The 16,030-nt window shown below is 42.3% G+C and overlaps 1 protein-coding gene across 2 annotated transcripts; it reads left to right on the forward strand.

The window, feature by feature from the left end:
* Positions 1 to 373: 373 nt before the first annotated feature.
* On the forward strand, positions 374 to 14,903 carry IGFBP3 (insulin like growth factor binding protein 3; the record flags this gene model as incomplete). Of its 2 annotated transcripts, none has more annotated exons than XM_080339387.1 (4): positions 374 to 953; positions 4,754 to 4,973; positions 7,637 to 7,756; positions 14,778 to 14,903. In XM_080339387.1, exons 1-4 carry the CDS (start codon positions 556 to 558, stop codon positions 14,901 to 14,903), a joined length of 864 nt encoding a protein of 287 aa, XP_080195513.1. In that variant the 5' UTR covers positions 374 to 555. The 2 variants fall into 2 exon arrangements, with proteins under 2 accessions (XP_080195513.1, XP_080195514.1); XM_080339388.1 differs by having other exon boundaries at positions 374 to 940; positions 4,744 to 4,973.
* Between the last annotated feature and the right edge of the window lie 1,127 nt (positions 14,904 to 16,030).

Raw genomic sequence — 16,030 nt, forward strand, 5'->3', positions numbered from 1 at the left:
CCTATTCACCTGCACTCTTTCTCTGTCTTTGCTGAAGCCTTTTTGGACCAAGTTTTCTTCAGACCATCTGGGCTTGGCTTGTTTTTGGTTGTTGGTTTGTGGGGGTTTTTTTTGTTTCCTTTTACAAGGCTTTTTTTTTTTTTTTTCTTTCCCTTGAGTGTTGTGTGTGGTCAAAAAAAGTTAGCGTCAAGCCAACTGATAGAGGCGAGGGGAAAAAGAAGGAAAAAGTTGTCTTTGTTGCTAGCGGGCTCTTACTACCTTTATGTGATTAGGGGCAGGCGGCTGAAGAAAGAGTCGACGTGCGTGTGCCGGCAACGCAGCTCTCCTGCCTGCCTGCGCTTGTAGGGCTACGAGTGACTGGGGGCTCGTCTCCCCGCAGCCCCATCAGAGGCGGCGCGGACTGTGCGCGGGCTCCGCTGCCCTCCGCTCGCGACGGCCGCGCTCTTGCGGGCGAGCGGCGGCGTGTGCGTGCCCGCGCGGTGCTCTGCCCGTCCCGCTCCCCGGCCGGGGGTGCGCGGGGGCGCCTCCCGGCGGCCCCCCCCTCTGCTGGTTGCCATGGTGCCGCGGCCCGGCGTGCTGTGGGCAGTGGCGGCGGCGACGCTGGCGCTGCTGGTCCGGCGGGCGGCGGCGGCGCTGGCGGGGCCGGTGGTCCGCTGCGAGCCCTGCGACGCGCGGGCGCTGCAGCAATGCAAGCCCCTGCAGCCCGACTGCGCCGAGCGGGTGCGGGAGCCGGGCTGTGGCTGCTGCCTCACCTGCGCTTTGCGCCCGGGACAGCCCTGCGGCATTTACACCGAGCGCTGCGGCGCCGGCCTCAGCTGCCAGCCACGGCGGGAGGAGACTCGGCCACTGCAGGCGCTGCTGGAGGGCCGCGGGCTCTGCACCAACATCACGGCGGGCAGCAAGCTGCGGGCCTTCCTCCTGCCGGGACCGCACGCTGCAGGTAAGGGGGCTGCGTGTTGGGGTGGGAGGCGAAGAAGCATGACGAGATCGCAAGCATGTGTGCTGCTTCCTTTTCTTTTCTTGTTCGCTCCTTCCTTGTCTTTTTTTTTTTTTTTTTTTTTTGTTAAGTTAAAAAGTTGTACGCAGCAGGCCGGGGGTGGAGGCGCCGGCAGGCTTGCAGCAGACCTGTTCCTCCGGAAAGGCCCCTCGGTCGCTGGCTGGCGGCTGCCGGTCCGCGGGGGGTCCTAGAGCAGCCACGTAGCCGAAATCGTTTTGAAGGCGGGGTGCTTTTGCCAGAGGAAAGCAAGATTTACGTCATATACCTTTGTTTATGTATGTGTTTTCTTTTAAGACCGATACTAAGAAGTAGCTCCTCGCAAAAGAGGCAGAGTTGCTCTCTTTAAAAAAAAAAAAATGGGGGGGCTGGGGAGAGATTGCGTGTTGCTCTTGCGGGTGCGTGGAGCTGCCAGGCACCACAGCCTGGATGGAGAGAGCGTGAAACCGTCGCGATCTGCCCACAGTGTTCCTGGAAAGAGGCTGCTAGCAAACTGCAGAGTGTGGCCTAACTTCTGTGCTGCAGCATGGCTAAGTCAGAGGAATGCTAAGCACAGAGAAAAAAAAAAGGAAAAAAAAAAAAGGAAAATATTTCCTTGGCCTGGGAAGGTGGTTATTCAGAACAAAGCATTTGCACAGTCGTATTTAAGCAGACATTGGTTTTTTGCCTGCACTGCAAATAAATCTTTAGTTACATGAGACTTTCCCTTACCTTTTACATGTCTTGTAAATGAGATGTTCACAGAGTGGGTTTTGTTTTGTTTGAAGAGGAAGGGATGGTTGGAAAAAGTTCTGTTAGCCACGCACATTTGGAAACTTAAGAGAGGGAAACTTGGGATTCAGATCAAGAAGGCACAGTCCCTCTGTGCAAACATTTAATTGAAGTGTTTGCCAACCAACAGCAAGTATGTTAACATTTATTTAATAAAAAAGTGTGTCAAAAGGCATTTCACTGCTAGCATCTTTAAAAAGCCAGGAGTCTTTTTGCTTGGTTACAGTGACTCCTTGGCTGGCCCCTCCTTAGCTGAAGGAAGAACCAGTGCTCTGGCTAACTGGCTGCTGTGAGAGTAGGAGATGCCTTATAATAATTACTTCTGCTGCTCCTTAACTGTGACAGTTTGAATGGCGGAGAGTTCACAGTATCACACAGTATCACAGTATGTTTGGGATTGGAACTGAACTTTTATATCTCAGTGGAACATGGAGCAGCTTCCTTCGTCATATGAACTTGGCTCCACATATTCATCTTTTACACGAATTGGAAACAAGGGGCATCCTCTCCATACTTGAGAGTTGGTGCTTTTTAATGGAGGAGTACTGCTGGAGAAAGAGAAGGGTGAAGGTGGAGCTGCACTGTGCTGAAAATCTTTGTTTTCAGCCTAAATAGTCAAAATGCCAAGTTTGTGTTTCTGCATTCTTGGCTGAGGGAGAACTTGGATTTCGAAATCAGTAGGAGCTTTGGTTTCTTAAAAAGTGCAAAGTAGGACTCTTGCAGTTCACATTCAAGGAGTGAAGGTTGCAAACCTGGGGTGCAAGAAGGAATAAGTATGCTGAACCTGTGTGACATGTAATGCTCTCTCTCGTGGGGACCACTCCACTTGGAGCTCTAAATCCAACACTCCCTGGTACATGCCCCCTGCCTCTCCCCTCCTCCCCCCCCCAGCAGCCTCACATGATCTCCCTTGCACACAGCGGGGTCCTGCAGGACATGTTACACATTGGGTATGTTCCTTGTTTACAGAAATTGCTAGAAATTGGTATGGGGTGGCATACATTACAGTAGCTTCTTAACAGTAACTGTAGTAGGCCACTGACTTTCCATTTTTTAGGGGCACTAAAGTGTTAAGTAGTAGTGTGCATGTGCAACCTTTCTAATCTGGTTTTTAAAAGAACAAGTAAATCTCATAGCAGTTTTGTTTCTCTTACAAGGGTGTAAAGCTAACATAGCACCAAGTTTTGTGAAGCTGAGTTAATGAAATATGGTTTATAGTTTAAAATGTGGCATTATGACCATTGCAAATTGAAGTGTATGAAGTGCTTTTGAAACGCGATGGTCTACCTAAACTGAAATGACCGGCCTTGTAGTTATTTAATGGATATTAAGAATATTTTCTACTTGTTTTTAGTAGAGGAGGCAGTCTCATGAACTGGTTTGACTGCAGAAAACCTAGTAGGCATAGTATTTATATTTAGGAGATTCGGGTTTATAACATTGTGTTCATTTCTCGCTGACTTCATTGAGTATGTTGAAAAAAAAAACCCACCACTGTTAAAAAACGGGACATCAAACCACCAAAAAGATGTACAAATACCACTGAGAGACTGAGTTAAACCCACAAAAGCCAGGAGATTTAGACTTAAGTCTTAAACTTCCTTAATCCATTTGCACTGGGAGTTGGATTTTCCTGGTCAATTATGTCCATTGCCAGCAGTGGCTACACAGAAACCACCAGTACCAAGATGTTAACTCGAGTTATTCTTCCTTCTTCCCTATTCCTGTGTATTGGCAGTGCCACTGTACTGCCTCTGAACTATTTAGAGTCGATGGGCTATCTGAACATGGGCTTTCAGGTTTAGCACAGAATTTCTTGGCTTTTGTGGTTTTTCAATGAGCCATCAAGTACAATTTTAATACAGATTTCCAGGATGTTCTGTGCATGTCAGTTATCACTGTGCACTCCCAATATGATTTCCTTAACAAAAAAAAAGTGGCCAGCAGCCAAGGCAGCATCTAGTGGGAGTTAGCTGGTTAGCTGATAGGAATATCCAAACTTGAAAAATTCCATGGAGGAAATGCAGCCAGTTACAGTTATACTGCAGGAGTCTACGTAAGAGGGAGAAATGCAGTGTAGACAAATACCTCAGAAGGTACAAGAACACTGGGCTTATGCAGAATTTCAGAAAAAATGTGCTTTTCCTGTATTTTTGTGAATGGTAGTTTAAAGAGAAAATATTTTTGAAGCTCATAATGAAAGCAGATATTTGTCCTCTGACACAGTTACAGAATGAATGGCATTTTTTTGTCCAGTAGCTTTAAAATGTACTTTGTACACCTAGAAATGTTTCTGATTTTAATAGCAGAAGAATGAAAATGTGCTTTTTACTTTCCCGTTCTGTATGTTGAATAAAATTAAGAAAGTATTAAAAGTAACTGTCTAGAACCATGAAACTCAATGTGGTTAAACTTTTTGTATTAAATCCTCTTTAAAAATAAATAAATAAATACCATCCTGGGGAAGGCAGAGTCAGACCTACAGCCAATGAGTTACCCAAGCCAGCCGCGTTTAACTGAAGTTGATTAAATCAGCTGTGGGTCAGCAGTTGCGAAGGGAAAGGCTCAGCGCTCCTGGCAGAGCTGCCGCGGGCTCTCACTGCGCCACCCCACAGACCTGCCCCCTCCTGCCGGCAGGCTAACCTGCAGCAGACACCCAGGGGCAAGAAACCGGGGCAGTGGTGGCTTGCAGCAAAGTAGGGTTAGCCAGTTTTCAGGTGTTGGGCAGTCACCACGGGTGGTGCAATGACGTACCTTGTGAGGCTGCCAGGAACAAGGGGATGCTTCAGTTACAAGAGTTATTGCTTGGCAACAAAAGTGCCGATGCATGCAGAATGCTAAGTTGTTAATCTTTTTATATATTGCCATTTTGTAAAGGAAAATTAAACATGTAGAATGATCTAGTGGCTTGTTGCCCTCCCAGATGCAGCTGGCAGTTGATTAACATTGTTTCTTCACTGCATTCATTTTTCTTGAAGGAAATTCCAGTGATTCAGAAGAAGATGACCGGAGTACCAGCAGCATAGAAAATCAGGCCGTCCCAAACTCTCATAGGGTGCCAGATTCCAAATCTCATCCTCCACACATCAAAATAGATATCATCAGGAAAGTGCAAGCCAAAAATACGCAGCGCTATAAAGTGGAATATGATTCACAGAGTACAGATACACTTAATTTCTCTTCTGAATCCAAACAAGAGACTGAATACGTAAGTACTTTTGTAAATGGAAAGGCATTTCCCAGCATGTGAGTGTGCATGTGGATGCATATGCATGTTGTGCATAGGACAAGATAAATAAATTAACTAAATAACTAAGTGGTGGGAATTTTAGCTATTTAGGGTATTCTGGCTGTTTAACCAGTAAAACTATTGGATCCACAAATGGAGACAATCAGCAGACCAAGCAGATCAAGTTCAGAAAATATGGAGGCCTAATGCAATAATGTTTACATTGATACGAGTATGATTTTCACTAAGTCATTTCTTAGAGAGGGAAAGTTCTTGTTCATCGTGTAATTAAACCTGTCCCAACTCCACTCACACAAATGTGTGTTAATAGTGTCATAATTAAATTTGGTTGCAAACAGCATAATTGTATTGCAGTAATGGAAAAAAAGATGTTTCACGTTCAGTGTAGTGGCATTGTGTTCACACTCCATGGCACAAATCACAGGAGATAAACTCAGGTTGGGTTGAGGATTAGGATTTTGACTGATCAGCCATTGTTTGCATGATGTGCTTAACACCACTACCACTTGCAGTCATCATTTGGTGCCATTGCCTATATGCAAAGGCTCACCACAGGAGCTAACGAGCTGCTCTTGCTTCCTGTCAACTGTGCCCAGTGGATTTGCAGGGTAACTGAAGTGTGGCGAACCTGAGGGGAGACTAATTCTTGTTCCTGGACATCCTGGCTGATAACCTGGTGGTTATCCTTATGCCTGTGCCAGATGGTCTAAAAAAATATGTCTATATATACTTTGACTTTTCATCAAAACAGTCATGGTGAAACGAGACATGGCTTCCGATCTGAAAAAGGTGTTTTTGAAACCTGTATGAGGAGGAAAGCTGTGTCTGAAGAGAGTGTGGCCTCCAAGTTAACACAGCAAGGGTGGTGAAGCTGCATGTTTTGTTTCTCGCTGATGTCCAGCCGCCTAGTAAAAACACTTCAGTATCTGCCTTCTGTCATGTCCTCCTCCCAAAAATGTGAAGTAAACTGCCTACAGTAAAAGAATGAATTTTGGTAGCTCTGAAGGAACAGGGTCCTGGTCTTAGCTAGGATGAACATATCTTATATGTGGTAGGTGGGCCTAATGAGAAAAGGTGCACTGCCTTACCAAGGCTGCTGGTCTCTGTAAGAACCAGAAATAAGTCCACTGAGGAAAGAAGCCTTTGTCAGCAAATGTCCTTATAGCTGTGTCTGCGTGTTGGCTCTTGATACTGATATCTCTGACTTTGGAAGCATGCTTCAAAATAATAATAATAAAAACTGCTGATCTTTTTGTAGGCCTAATTTGGGACTATGTCTTTGAATGTGTGTGATTTGCAGTCAGCATGTCTGAGCAGTTTCATTTTTTTTTAAGGAACCACCAATAAGAGCAGCAATTTAAAGTGCATATTTAGACCTTATGAGATTGATACTGAAAGAAAATGTATGAAAGCAACAAGGAATGTCTTTGCTAACCAGGAAAATAAATTTTAAACTCCAGTAGAGCTGTGGAGTCTGTATGCTTTCAGACATTCACATGAAAGGCACTTTACATGAGCAAACTATTAATATTACCACTTGAAAGTATAAATGTCGTTACTTCACTAATTAAAAATTGCACCAGATGAGTCTTTAGGTTGATACAGCAACTTAAACATTTTAAATCTATGCAACTGTGCAAAGAAGTTTTTTCAGGTCTCCGCTGAAGAAGCAGGCTGGTGGGCTGAGTCAGTAATGTGCCCAGACAGGAGTGTGGCTAAGCACAGAGTTTGTAGGCTTTGACTATTGAATCCAAATCCCACTGCTGACACTGACTGCCTTCTTGGCCTCTGGCAAAATGTGAACTTTTCCACTTCTGGTTTTCTGACTGCAAAGTGGGGCTTGTAACACTTCTTACGCTGAAATGCTGCATTGAGAAATAATTAGTTGGTGCTTGAGACATGTTCTTAGAACTGCTTCTGGAAGTTCTTTTTGGCTCATTGTCCTAGAGTTGATGCTCTCTACATTGTTGTCAGCCTTTTGCAGATGGAGAAAGTGAGGCAAAAAGTGGCATACTCATCTAATGAGAGTCCTGTGTGCAACCATTCCTTTGCATGGCAGCATCCGTTTGGTCCAGCTGAAACTGAGAATTGCTGTCCAAAGTTCTAATATTTTTATCTATGTGGATACGATATGCCAAGCAACTTGTTTTCAATTAAATCAACTTCATTTAAGCTTTCAAATCCAGCAGAATCATAAAAATCAAATGGCATTAGGGAAAATCTACCAAGTGGTGTATTTCCAGTTGCCTATCTTCATATTTTCCCACTTGGTGCAAGGCTACCTTTTCCAAACCTAACTTATGTTATATATGATTTATTTATGTACTGGTTAAGCCTTCTTGTAGGTATATGCGGGTGTGATTTGAACTGGAAATGCCAGTCTGTGCCTCAGCATAGCGTAGGCCCTTCAGTGTTTAGAAATCAGTTTATCCTGAATAAAGCAGAAAGCCAGAATTTTATCTGTGAATGGTCTGCCTTTTGACATATCCAGCCACCCCTTTGTTCTAATAGATTTGTTTAGGTTTGGGATTCTTGCCCTTTCAAGGTTTATTAACTCTTGTGTAAAAGACAACGTTTGGGAATAAGCCTTCATCTGTTCTCTAAAACATGCTTGTTAACAGGGTCCCTGTCGTAGAGAAATGGAAGACACTTTAAACCACCTAAAAATCCTGAATGTCTTGAGTCCCAGGGGTTTTCATATTCCAAATTGTGACAAGAAGGGGTTCTACAAGAAAAAGCAAGTAAGTACAGTCTTTATCATGTCAATGAATGCACTTCACCTTTTTAGCATCTTTGCTGAAGGATCTTGCCAGTAAGGTGCATTATGTATCATTTTACAGAGAAACTAGTTCATTTCCAGCTTTAGGACCTGATCTGATAGTGCTGAACCTTGTCAAGTGGGGACAGTGTTTTTATTTTGTGTTGGTCATGACAACAGATTCATTTAAGAAACTTCATACCTAATCACACATGGGTTGGCCGGTGTCCTAGATACTAATGCCCTTTGGTTTAAAAAAAGCAGTGCCTCTATAATAACCTACAGAGCTAAATGCTGCAGTCACCATATGACTGCAATAGATCAATGCTTTGAATTGTAAATAGCGGCTTGAGAGTTCCTAGAAGAACTTCACTGGGTCATATTACAAAAAGCAACTTGAGAAAGGTGTATATCTGTCCTTTATGTGCTACACAGATCGCTTCCAAAATCCAGGTCATGTTATCATGAAAGTGATACATCTAGTAGTTACTCTGTGGTAAGGATGGCTTCTCATCCCTCTGGGGTTCTAGGGTTATGACCTTTATTGACAAACGTAGAACTAAACTGCAGGTATTCATGCTTTCTTTGTGTTGGGTTGAGCTATGGCAGCATTCTCCATTCAGTGCTGCCCTTGAAGCCCATTCAGGAACTTGGAAAAGAGCAAGACCTGCCAGGTTCTTTGCTTAGCGTGCACATGACATCTAATGCCAGTGTTTAAGTTAGTGACCTGCCTCCAAATGTGTTTCTTGGTATAATTCCAAAATTTTCTGAATTCAAATGTTTCAAGATTTTCCTCCAGGAAAACTCTCATTAAGGACGGATTTTGTTTGTGAACCATCTTGTCTCTTCCATTTGGATTTATACAAATCAGCCTCTCTGGGAACCAAAGGAGAGGCTGGCTCTGTGTTACTAGCTAATGCAGTTCATTGGTTTGAAGTGAGAGGTCAACCTCCAGCCATGCAACCTGACTTTAGGAATGGTGTCTCTCTTTTTTTTGGCTTCCAGCTTTCTTAGAAACAGTCTTTTCCTTTCAGGTATTCCCTGGAGCTCTGCATTAAGCTGGCAGTGTCAGGTGGAGCATTTGCTGTAGGGGTGAATATTCCAGCCTTTCCTTCTGCCATAAGTGTAGCATTGACTACACTGTTTGACCTTTTTCAGTCCATGCTGCTGAGCTTGTCTGTGTTCCACAGCTTTTTCCCCAGGTGGTGGCAACTCCCAAGCAAGGACAGAGTTTCTTTCTGTTGTCTGAAGTTTTGAAAAGCCTATGTCATTCATGTCCCACTGTGTGTAAGCCAGCAGAAAGCAATGGTCACATCTCATTCTGCATTTGTTCAGAAAAAAGTGTCAGACTGCTATGTAGTGTGATACTGGGATCGTGTTTTGTGCCTGTGCCATGAAAGTATTTGCTTAGCTGCTCTACAACAGCACATCATTTAACTGCATTCAAGGCACACAAGCGTACTGTAGCCCTTTTAATTCTCTCGGTGTTACAGAAAATCACAGATTGGTATTTACTTTGTTCAGTAGAACTTCTCTTCATCGGTCATCAGACTCTGAGGTTTTTGCATTGATAGCAAAAAGGTGATGGTTTGCATGCAGTCTCTGGCATGTCTGTGTAGTAAATCTGATCCACAGTAAGCATCTATTAAAGTGCCTTACTTTAAAGGATGACTGTACATTAATGTGCAGTCATAGATCTGCCAGTGAGGCAGAAAAAAAGGAAATACAGATGGAAAAAAAAATAGGAAAGACAGATAATACGCTTACCTAGTCTTTTTTTCCTAGAAGCTGATTTATGAGAATAAGGTGTTGATGTGGAACTAAGACATACTTCTGCCCTCTGTGGTATCTGTGCTGCCTGGAGACTTTCAAACTGATCTAGGAAAGTTTCCTGTACTAGGTGCAAGAGCCCATCCAGTCAGCAAACATAGAAGATTAAGGGGCAATTTCATACCTGGCCACCCTTGTCAAATGCTGTGCCCATTTAGACAGGTCCAGTGGTTTTAATGGTAGTTTGAGACAACTTGGGATCTTGTAGGAAATGCCCACAAATGGAGCCCACGTGACTATATATATGTTACGTGAAACACAGTAGGAGTGCTTCTCCTATAAATGAGCCTAAATCAACCCTGGGAACAGGCCTTCACAGGCAGGGGTTACAGAGGCAGGCTGTTTCTCACACGAACAAAGTACAAACCCAAAATAATGTATTTTAGTTGCCCTTATAAAATTAACTCTTAGAAAATAACATCTGTTTGAGAAGTCAGTGAGTCCTGCCAAAAGGCAATGCAACAATTGTGTTTGTTAGGTTTCTGTTTTGGAGCATCAGCGTGTAGGCCTGATACTTTACGTGCTGTGACTAGGTGTCTAATGCCATTAGCAGAATGTATTTATTTCGTTCATTACTATTATTCGCAGCATTCAATCTGTAATTCAGTTATATTCTATTGTGACAACAAAATTCAGAACAATATGTTAGGAAATAGTAAATCCATCAAAAAATGAGCAGGAGGTAGGAATTTTAAATTCTGAAAATGGCTGCCAAAACCACTGCCTAGGATGATACTGTAGATATGTGTGTCACAGTTTAACCCCAGCTAGCAATCACAACCACAATAGCTGCTTGCTCACTCCCCTCACCGAAATAGGAGAGAGAATCAAAAGAGAAGGGAGAAGCTTATGGATTGACATGAACAGAGTTTAATAAAATAACAATATAGCACTAATATACCACTACTACTTATACATATTTAATGGAAAATAGAAAATAAAATAAAAGATACTCATTGCAATGCCTCATGAACTCTGTCTGCACTGAGCAGCCAGTCCTGGGAAGTGAGCACCCTGGTCCCGAACAGCTGACCCTGAGAGAAGAGAAAAAGACAGAAAGGCCTACAGGTCCACTGCAAAACAGCAGGATGGCAAAAGGCTGAACTTAAAACTCCTCAGTGGAAGTCAACTGGAGCAGGGCAGAACTGGAATGGGTCTCCATTTCCTTTTCCCCAGCTGGAAAACCTGACTCAAATATAAACCATGATGCTAATGGCACGAAATACTCTTATTGATCAGTCTGTATGTCAGTCAAGGTCTGCCCCATACACCCCTTCCCAGCTGCCTCACACCTGCAGGCAGAGAACTCAGAAAGACCTTGGCTTCCAGGCAACAACTAAGATAACAAGTAGCACTTATATTCTCTTTGCTCCAACTCAAAGACATTGGAAAGTTACCTGAGGAAGAACATTAATTCTGTATTGAGGTGTCATGTCCTTCTTCTCACACCAAATCCAAACAATGACTGTACTAGCTATGTACAAGAAAGTTTTCTAACTGCATGAAGAAAATTAATTTGCTTTCAGTCAAACCAGCACAGTGTGTGATGGTAGGAACCTGATAAATTATCATCACCCTGGAAAACTTACTCTGAAGGCACTTCACATGTTAGTATATTCTGCCTTCCTGTCAAGTTGAAAGCAGTTACTTTTCAAGACATTTGTGGATATCTAGAAATTGACTTTTCAAGAACAACCATATGGAGTAATTTGCATATGTGAAACAATTTTAAGAACGTAAATTATTCAGGGTATAACGTGAAAAATATATCACACCTTGTGTTTATATATGAGCTTTTAAAAAAATCAAACCTATTAAAAGTCACAATTCTTTGTCTTAAGAAATCATACATGTACGGTTGTACTATTCAACTGTAGTATATAGGTATATTTTTATGGAATAGGTTGATACAGGCATGTTTGTGCCTCAAGCATGGAAAAAAAAAGGTTTTGATGAAATTAGAATTATTATATGGGGCAATTAATAGAATTGCCCAGTATTTGTATACTGGAGCCAGATACTCACTTAAATGTGAGCTGGCATTGTTCCACTGAAAACAGAGGTGGGCTTAGCAGGAGCCAGAATGGCCCGAGGTATATGTCAGTGCTGTCTGCAGTCTGTTCTGGGAGACCACAGTTGTAGCTCCATGGAGATATCTGGGTTGACCAGGAATTCAATGGGATACCATATGCTTTGCTGTGCCCCACGAATGCCTCTGTGGCACTTTGTGGAAGGGAGAGGGGCAGGTGGAATGGAAGCTGGCAGCTGGTGTTTCTTATCAGATGTTATTACTGACTCCACTACTTGGGCAGTTTTCCAGCTTTCTGGACTTGTGAAGTCATACAGAAGAGCTGGGCAGAGCCTTGAAATATGTCTGAAGTACAAAATTCAGATGAATAGATTTTTTTTTTTTCTATATGAACTGTGCGCTACTTCTGTAAGGCATGCTAGCTAGCTGCTCTGTGATAAAAGCATCACTTTTGAATCAGAAGTGCTTTACTGTTGAGCAGATAGTAAAAAGTTGCATATTGAGAAACGTAAATTGTTTCCTCACAGAGTGTTACTTCAGCTGTAGAGCAATCTTGGGGTTTTGTTTTCCAAATGGGTTGTCTAGAAGAGATAAAAAAATATTAGTAGTAGGAAACGTGTTCCTTGCAGACTAACTTTGTATTGCAGTTAATTCTGAAAATCGATTATACAACTGTAAAAAGCAATCAAAACCTCCAACAAAATGAGATAACTTTAATTGATCTTTTGTTTTAAGGTGATGCAAGCCTATGAATCAGTATGTTGTGTAACATGCTTCATATAGTACTTCTAAAAGGGGAGGCTGTGTTACTATTATTAGCAGAAGTGTAGTTTCATTGCCAGAGCACCAGGCTGGCAGCCAGAAGTCCTGTGCTCTAATTCAGGCTCCATCTGTGACTGCTCTCTTGGGCAAAACAACTCAAAAACTGCTGCCTCACTTTCCTTTTCTGTAAAATTTAAATTGTGCAAAGGCTGTTGTTTGTGAATTCCTCAGTTTTGGGCCTGAAGAATTTAAGTCACTAAATGTTAATACCACTTAAGCTAGAGTCCAGTCCAGTTGCCACCAAAATTGGAGGAAAATTTCCCATTGACAACAGTGACCTTCAGTCAGTCATTCATGAAAATCCTGGAGAATACATGCAAGCTGTGGTCAGGCTTGTGAGACAATAAACATAAGTTGTAAAACTTATGTTTAAAGACTTAGTGCAGAAAACCAGCTGAACAGGTAACTAGAACTCAAATGCAGCTAACTACATAGTTTAGCAAATTATTAATGTAGCTGTTCTCTCAGTAGATTTGAACTTCTTCACCCTCTCCTAAAATAGGCTGGTTATGATAAGCTTGATCTTGTTATCCTGCTGCTATGCATTTGCATAGGGCTAATGCAGAAGGCGCATAAGTTCAAAGAGAAGGCATGGTATGATTTCTGCATTGGGTTTGTTACGCAAAAATATATCACAAGAGTAGATTAACGAACACTTACAGTGATTAACATTACCTCATTTGCTCTTAAATAAACAAGATGGAAACTTGTTCAGAAATTTGTGTCTAATGTGTGATCTGTTCCCATCTCACACGTGTCCAGTCAAGACTGTCTATCCTTGTCTATGCTGCCACAATTTAGTTGGCTCGGGGGCCAGTGTGCTGGTGCAGGCTGTCCCAAGAGTGACCCATATTTGCAGTTCTGTCTGAAATACCACCATTTTCACCTGGGGTCCTAAACTAGACACAGAAAGGGTCGGGTACTTTGGGCAGCATGTGAAGCCCAACACTTGCTTTATGGTTCCTTGTGTACCTGCACATGGAAGAGACAGTTGTGGAAGCCACTGCCTTGTCCACATGGGAGACACCTGTGAGACTCTGAAGAACAAGCAGTTGCGTGGTAGTGGCAATGTTTACCTGACTTGTACCAGCCTGAACCTCTGAAATACTTGAATTGCTGTGAGTGTGATCCTGGAGGCAGCACTTGTTCTGCTTGCATGATAGGCTTTACAGTGTTGAGGGCTGTAAGTGGCTTCAGTCTAGCCTATCTTCTTTCATGTTGGTGATGAAACAGATGGAAACCTCAGTCTTTTAAAAGCTAGGTATATTTGTGTCATTGACTCACTTATAAGTCTGTCCTGGCTAAACACTCACTTCTGTTAGCATTTGTTTCAGCAAATCCTGTATCACCAAATCTTAAAACTTGAGCTGATGTGGAGGCTATGTCTTGGCAATGAGGTTGAGCATGGCAAAGCAAGTTGGGCAGTCTGTGTCCTGGAGACATGTCTTTCAAGTAGGTGAAAACCTCACAGGGTCCCAGAGGTTCACAGTATGTAACTGTGTCCAAAGTTGCGTACTGAATACAACCTGCAGCACGTCATGTCCTTCAGTCTAGTTGTTACCGTTCTTGGTTTCTTGGGGAGAGTATTGCTTACTTAGTACATACTAGAATTTATGATGTATTTTTACTGCATTACTGTTTCTAAAGAAGTTCAGTGTCATTGCCTGTCTAGTCATAGTTTCAGGTTAGTCAGCATTGCAGGCAAATCCACCAGACAACTTCTAAAGCTGACATAGGTTATAGAGTAGGATATAAGCAACCTTATTTGTAGGGAAATACACATGTAAATTCTAGTACACCTAGCAGTTGTTGAAGTGGTAACTCCATTACAGAAGGATTATATATCTGTTAATAAATGTCATCTACAGTATTGAAATTCTTCCAGCAAACAGATGCAAGCCAAGGGTGTTTATTGTACAATAGCTATCTTTGCCAGACCTGTGCTTTAGCACAGAACAAATCTGTTGACTTTCTTTTCCAAAGATGGGTTGCAGTTGTCAGCCTGTACTGTTGTAAGTAGTCCTGGTATTCAAAGGGGGCAACTGTGCTGCCTAATATAATAGGGAGTAGTTAATAAGGCTCTTTTCTGGTAGTTCTCAGAGCAGTTTTATTATGGAGTAATGAGACCCAAAGGGGTTGACGGGCAGAGGAGGTAAGCATTTATTGTAATACTTTGTAGTGGTAATAAGTATTCTGTTTGGTTCTGTCAGATGTAGCAAGCAAGTGGAAGTGCAGCTCTCAAATAAGCAGGAATCCCTGCTATATAACACTTAAGAGCAGAGAACACAAAAATAACACAAACTGGGTCTTTTTTCTGTTTCAGTGTCGCCCATCCAAAGGCCGAAGGAGAGGTTACTGCTGGTGCGTGGATAAATACGGACAGCCGCTTCCTGGGTACGATGGGAAGGGAAAAGGAGATGTTCACTGCTATAGCTTGGAAAGCAAATGAGGGCTGGATGCCAGCTCTTCTGGCATCTGTGCGTGGCCGCTGGACTTCGCAGAGACCTTGGAGGGGCTGGGCACACACTGTTGACTGAGTTGCACGTGGAGTGATGAGCTCTGCGTCCTGCAGAGAATGGGGAGTCGCAGTCCCTGTGGATGCTGCTGCAGCTGCACCCTGCCACCAACACACGTCAGGCTTCCTGTGGGACGTGTAGGGAGCTCTGAATTCCCATATAAACCTGCACTATTGATACCCAGAGAGAGAGAAAAACAAAAGGCACTTCAGAATAGAATCAGGGAGTCTCCACTGGCTTTTTAAAGTATGGCCTGTGACCAATTCGATCCCGAAAGATACTTTTTAAAAAGAATTTATAGATTGTAAGCTTGTAAAAGTATTAAAGCAAAACCAAATCAAACAAACAACAAACAAAAAACTCAACAACCGTAACTGAAAAAAGCAAGGATTTAAAGGTTAAACTTTTTGTACAGGTCTGACGGGAAACTTATCTTCACGGGTAAAAAGTTTTATAAAAATCTCAAATTTTTTAAGAAATGTACTTCTAAAAGAAAGACATGGCTATTTTTTCTGTAAAAGTTAGTATGAATATTCTGTTAGTCTGTATTTAATATAATTTTTGTAAAAATAAACTTTATTTAAATGTAACATGAACACCAAATACTACACAATAATTCTAGTGTATACTTCTGTATACAAAGAGAAAGTAAGGGTATGGAATGATTTACAAATACGTATAGATCCATATGCATACACATGGACTTACTCCAGATAATAGAATTTGTGGAGTGAAACCAATGTTTCCAGAAGAGATATGGTTTTGTTATTAGAAGTAGCTACAAATACCAAGATTTTTTTTTAATGATATTATTTTATTGGTATTTCTAGTGTACCCGTCACTGAATTATGCCACTGGAAAGGATAACAGTTGCACTGAAGCTCTTGGTAAAGCATTCTTCTGTCTGTCCTTTGCTTCAGTTTGTGCAACAGGGCTTACATTTCCTCCATTTCCTGCTCACATTAATATAGAATATTCATGGCCAAAACATAGCCATTACAGTAGCACCCCTTCTATTTGCTTATTTATTTTGAAAAGCTGTATCTATTCTGTGTTGTCT

The sequence above is a fragment of the Nesoenas mayeri genome (assembly GCF_963082525.1).
Source record: "Nesoenas mayeri genome assembly, chromosome: 2".
NCBI classification, from domain to species: Eukaryota; Metazoa; Chordata; class Aves; order Columbiformes; family Columbidae; genus Nesoenas; species Nesoenas mayeri.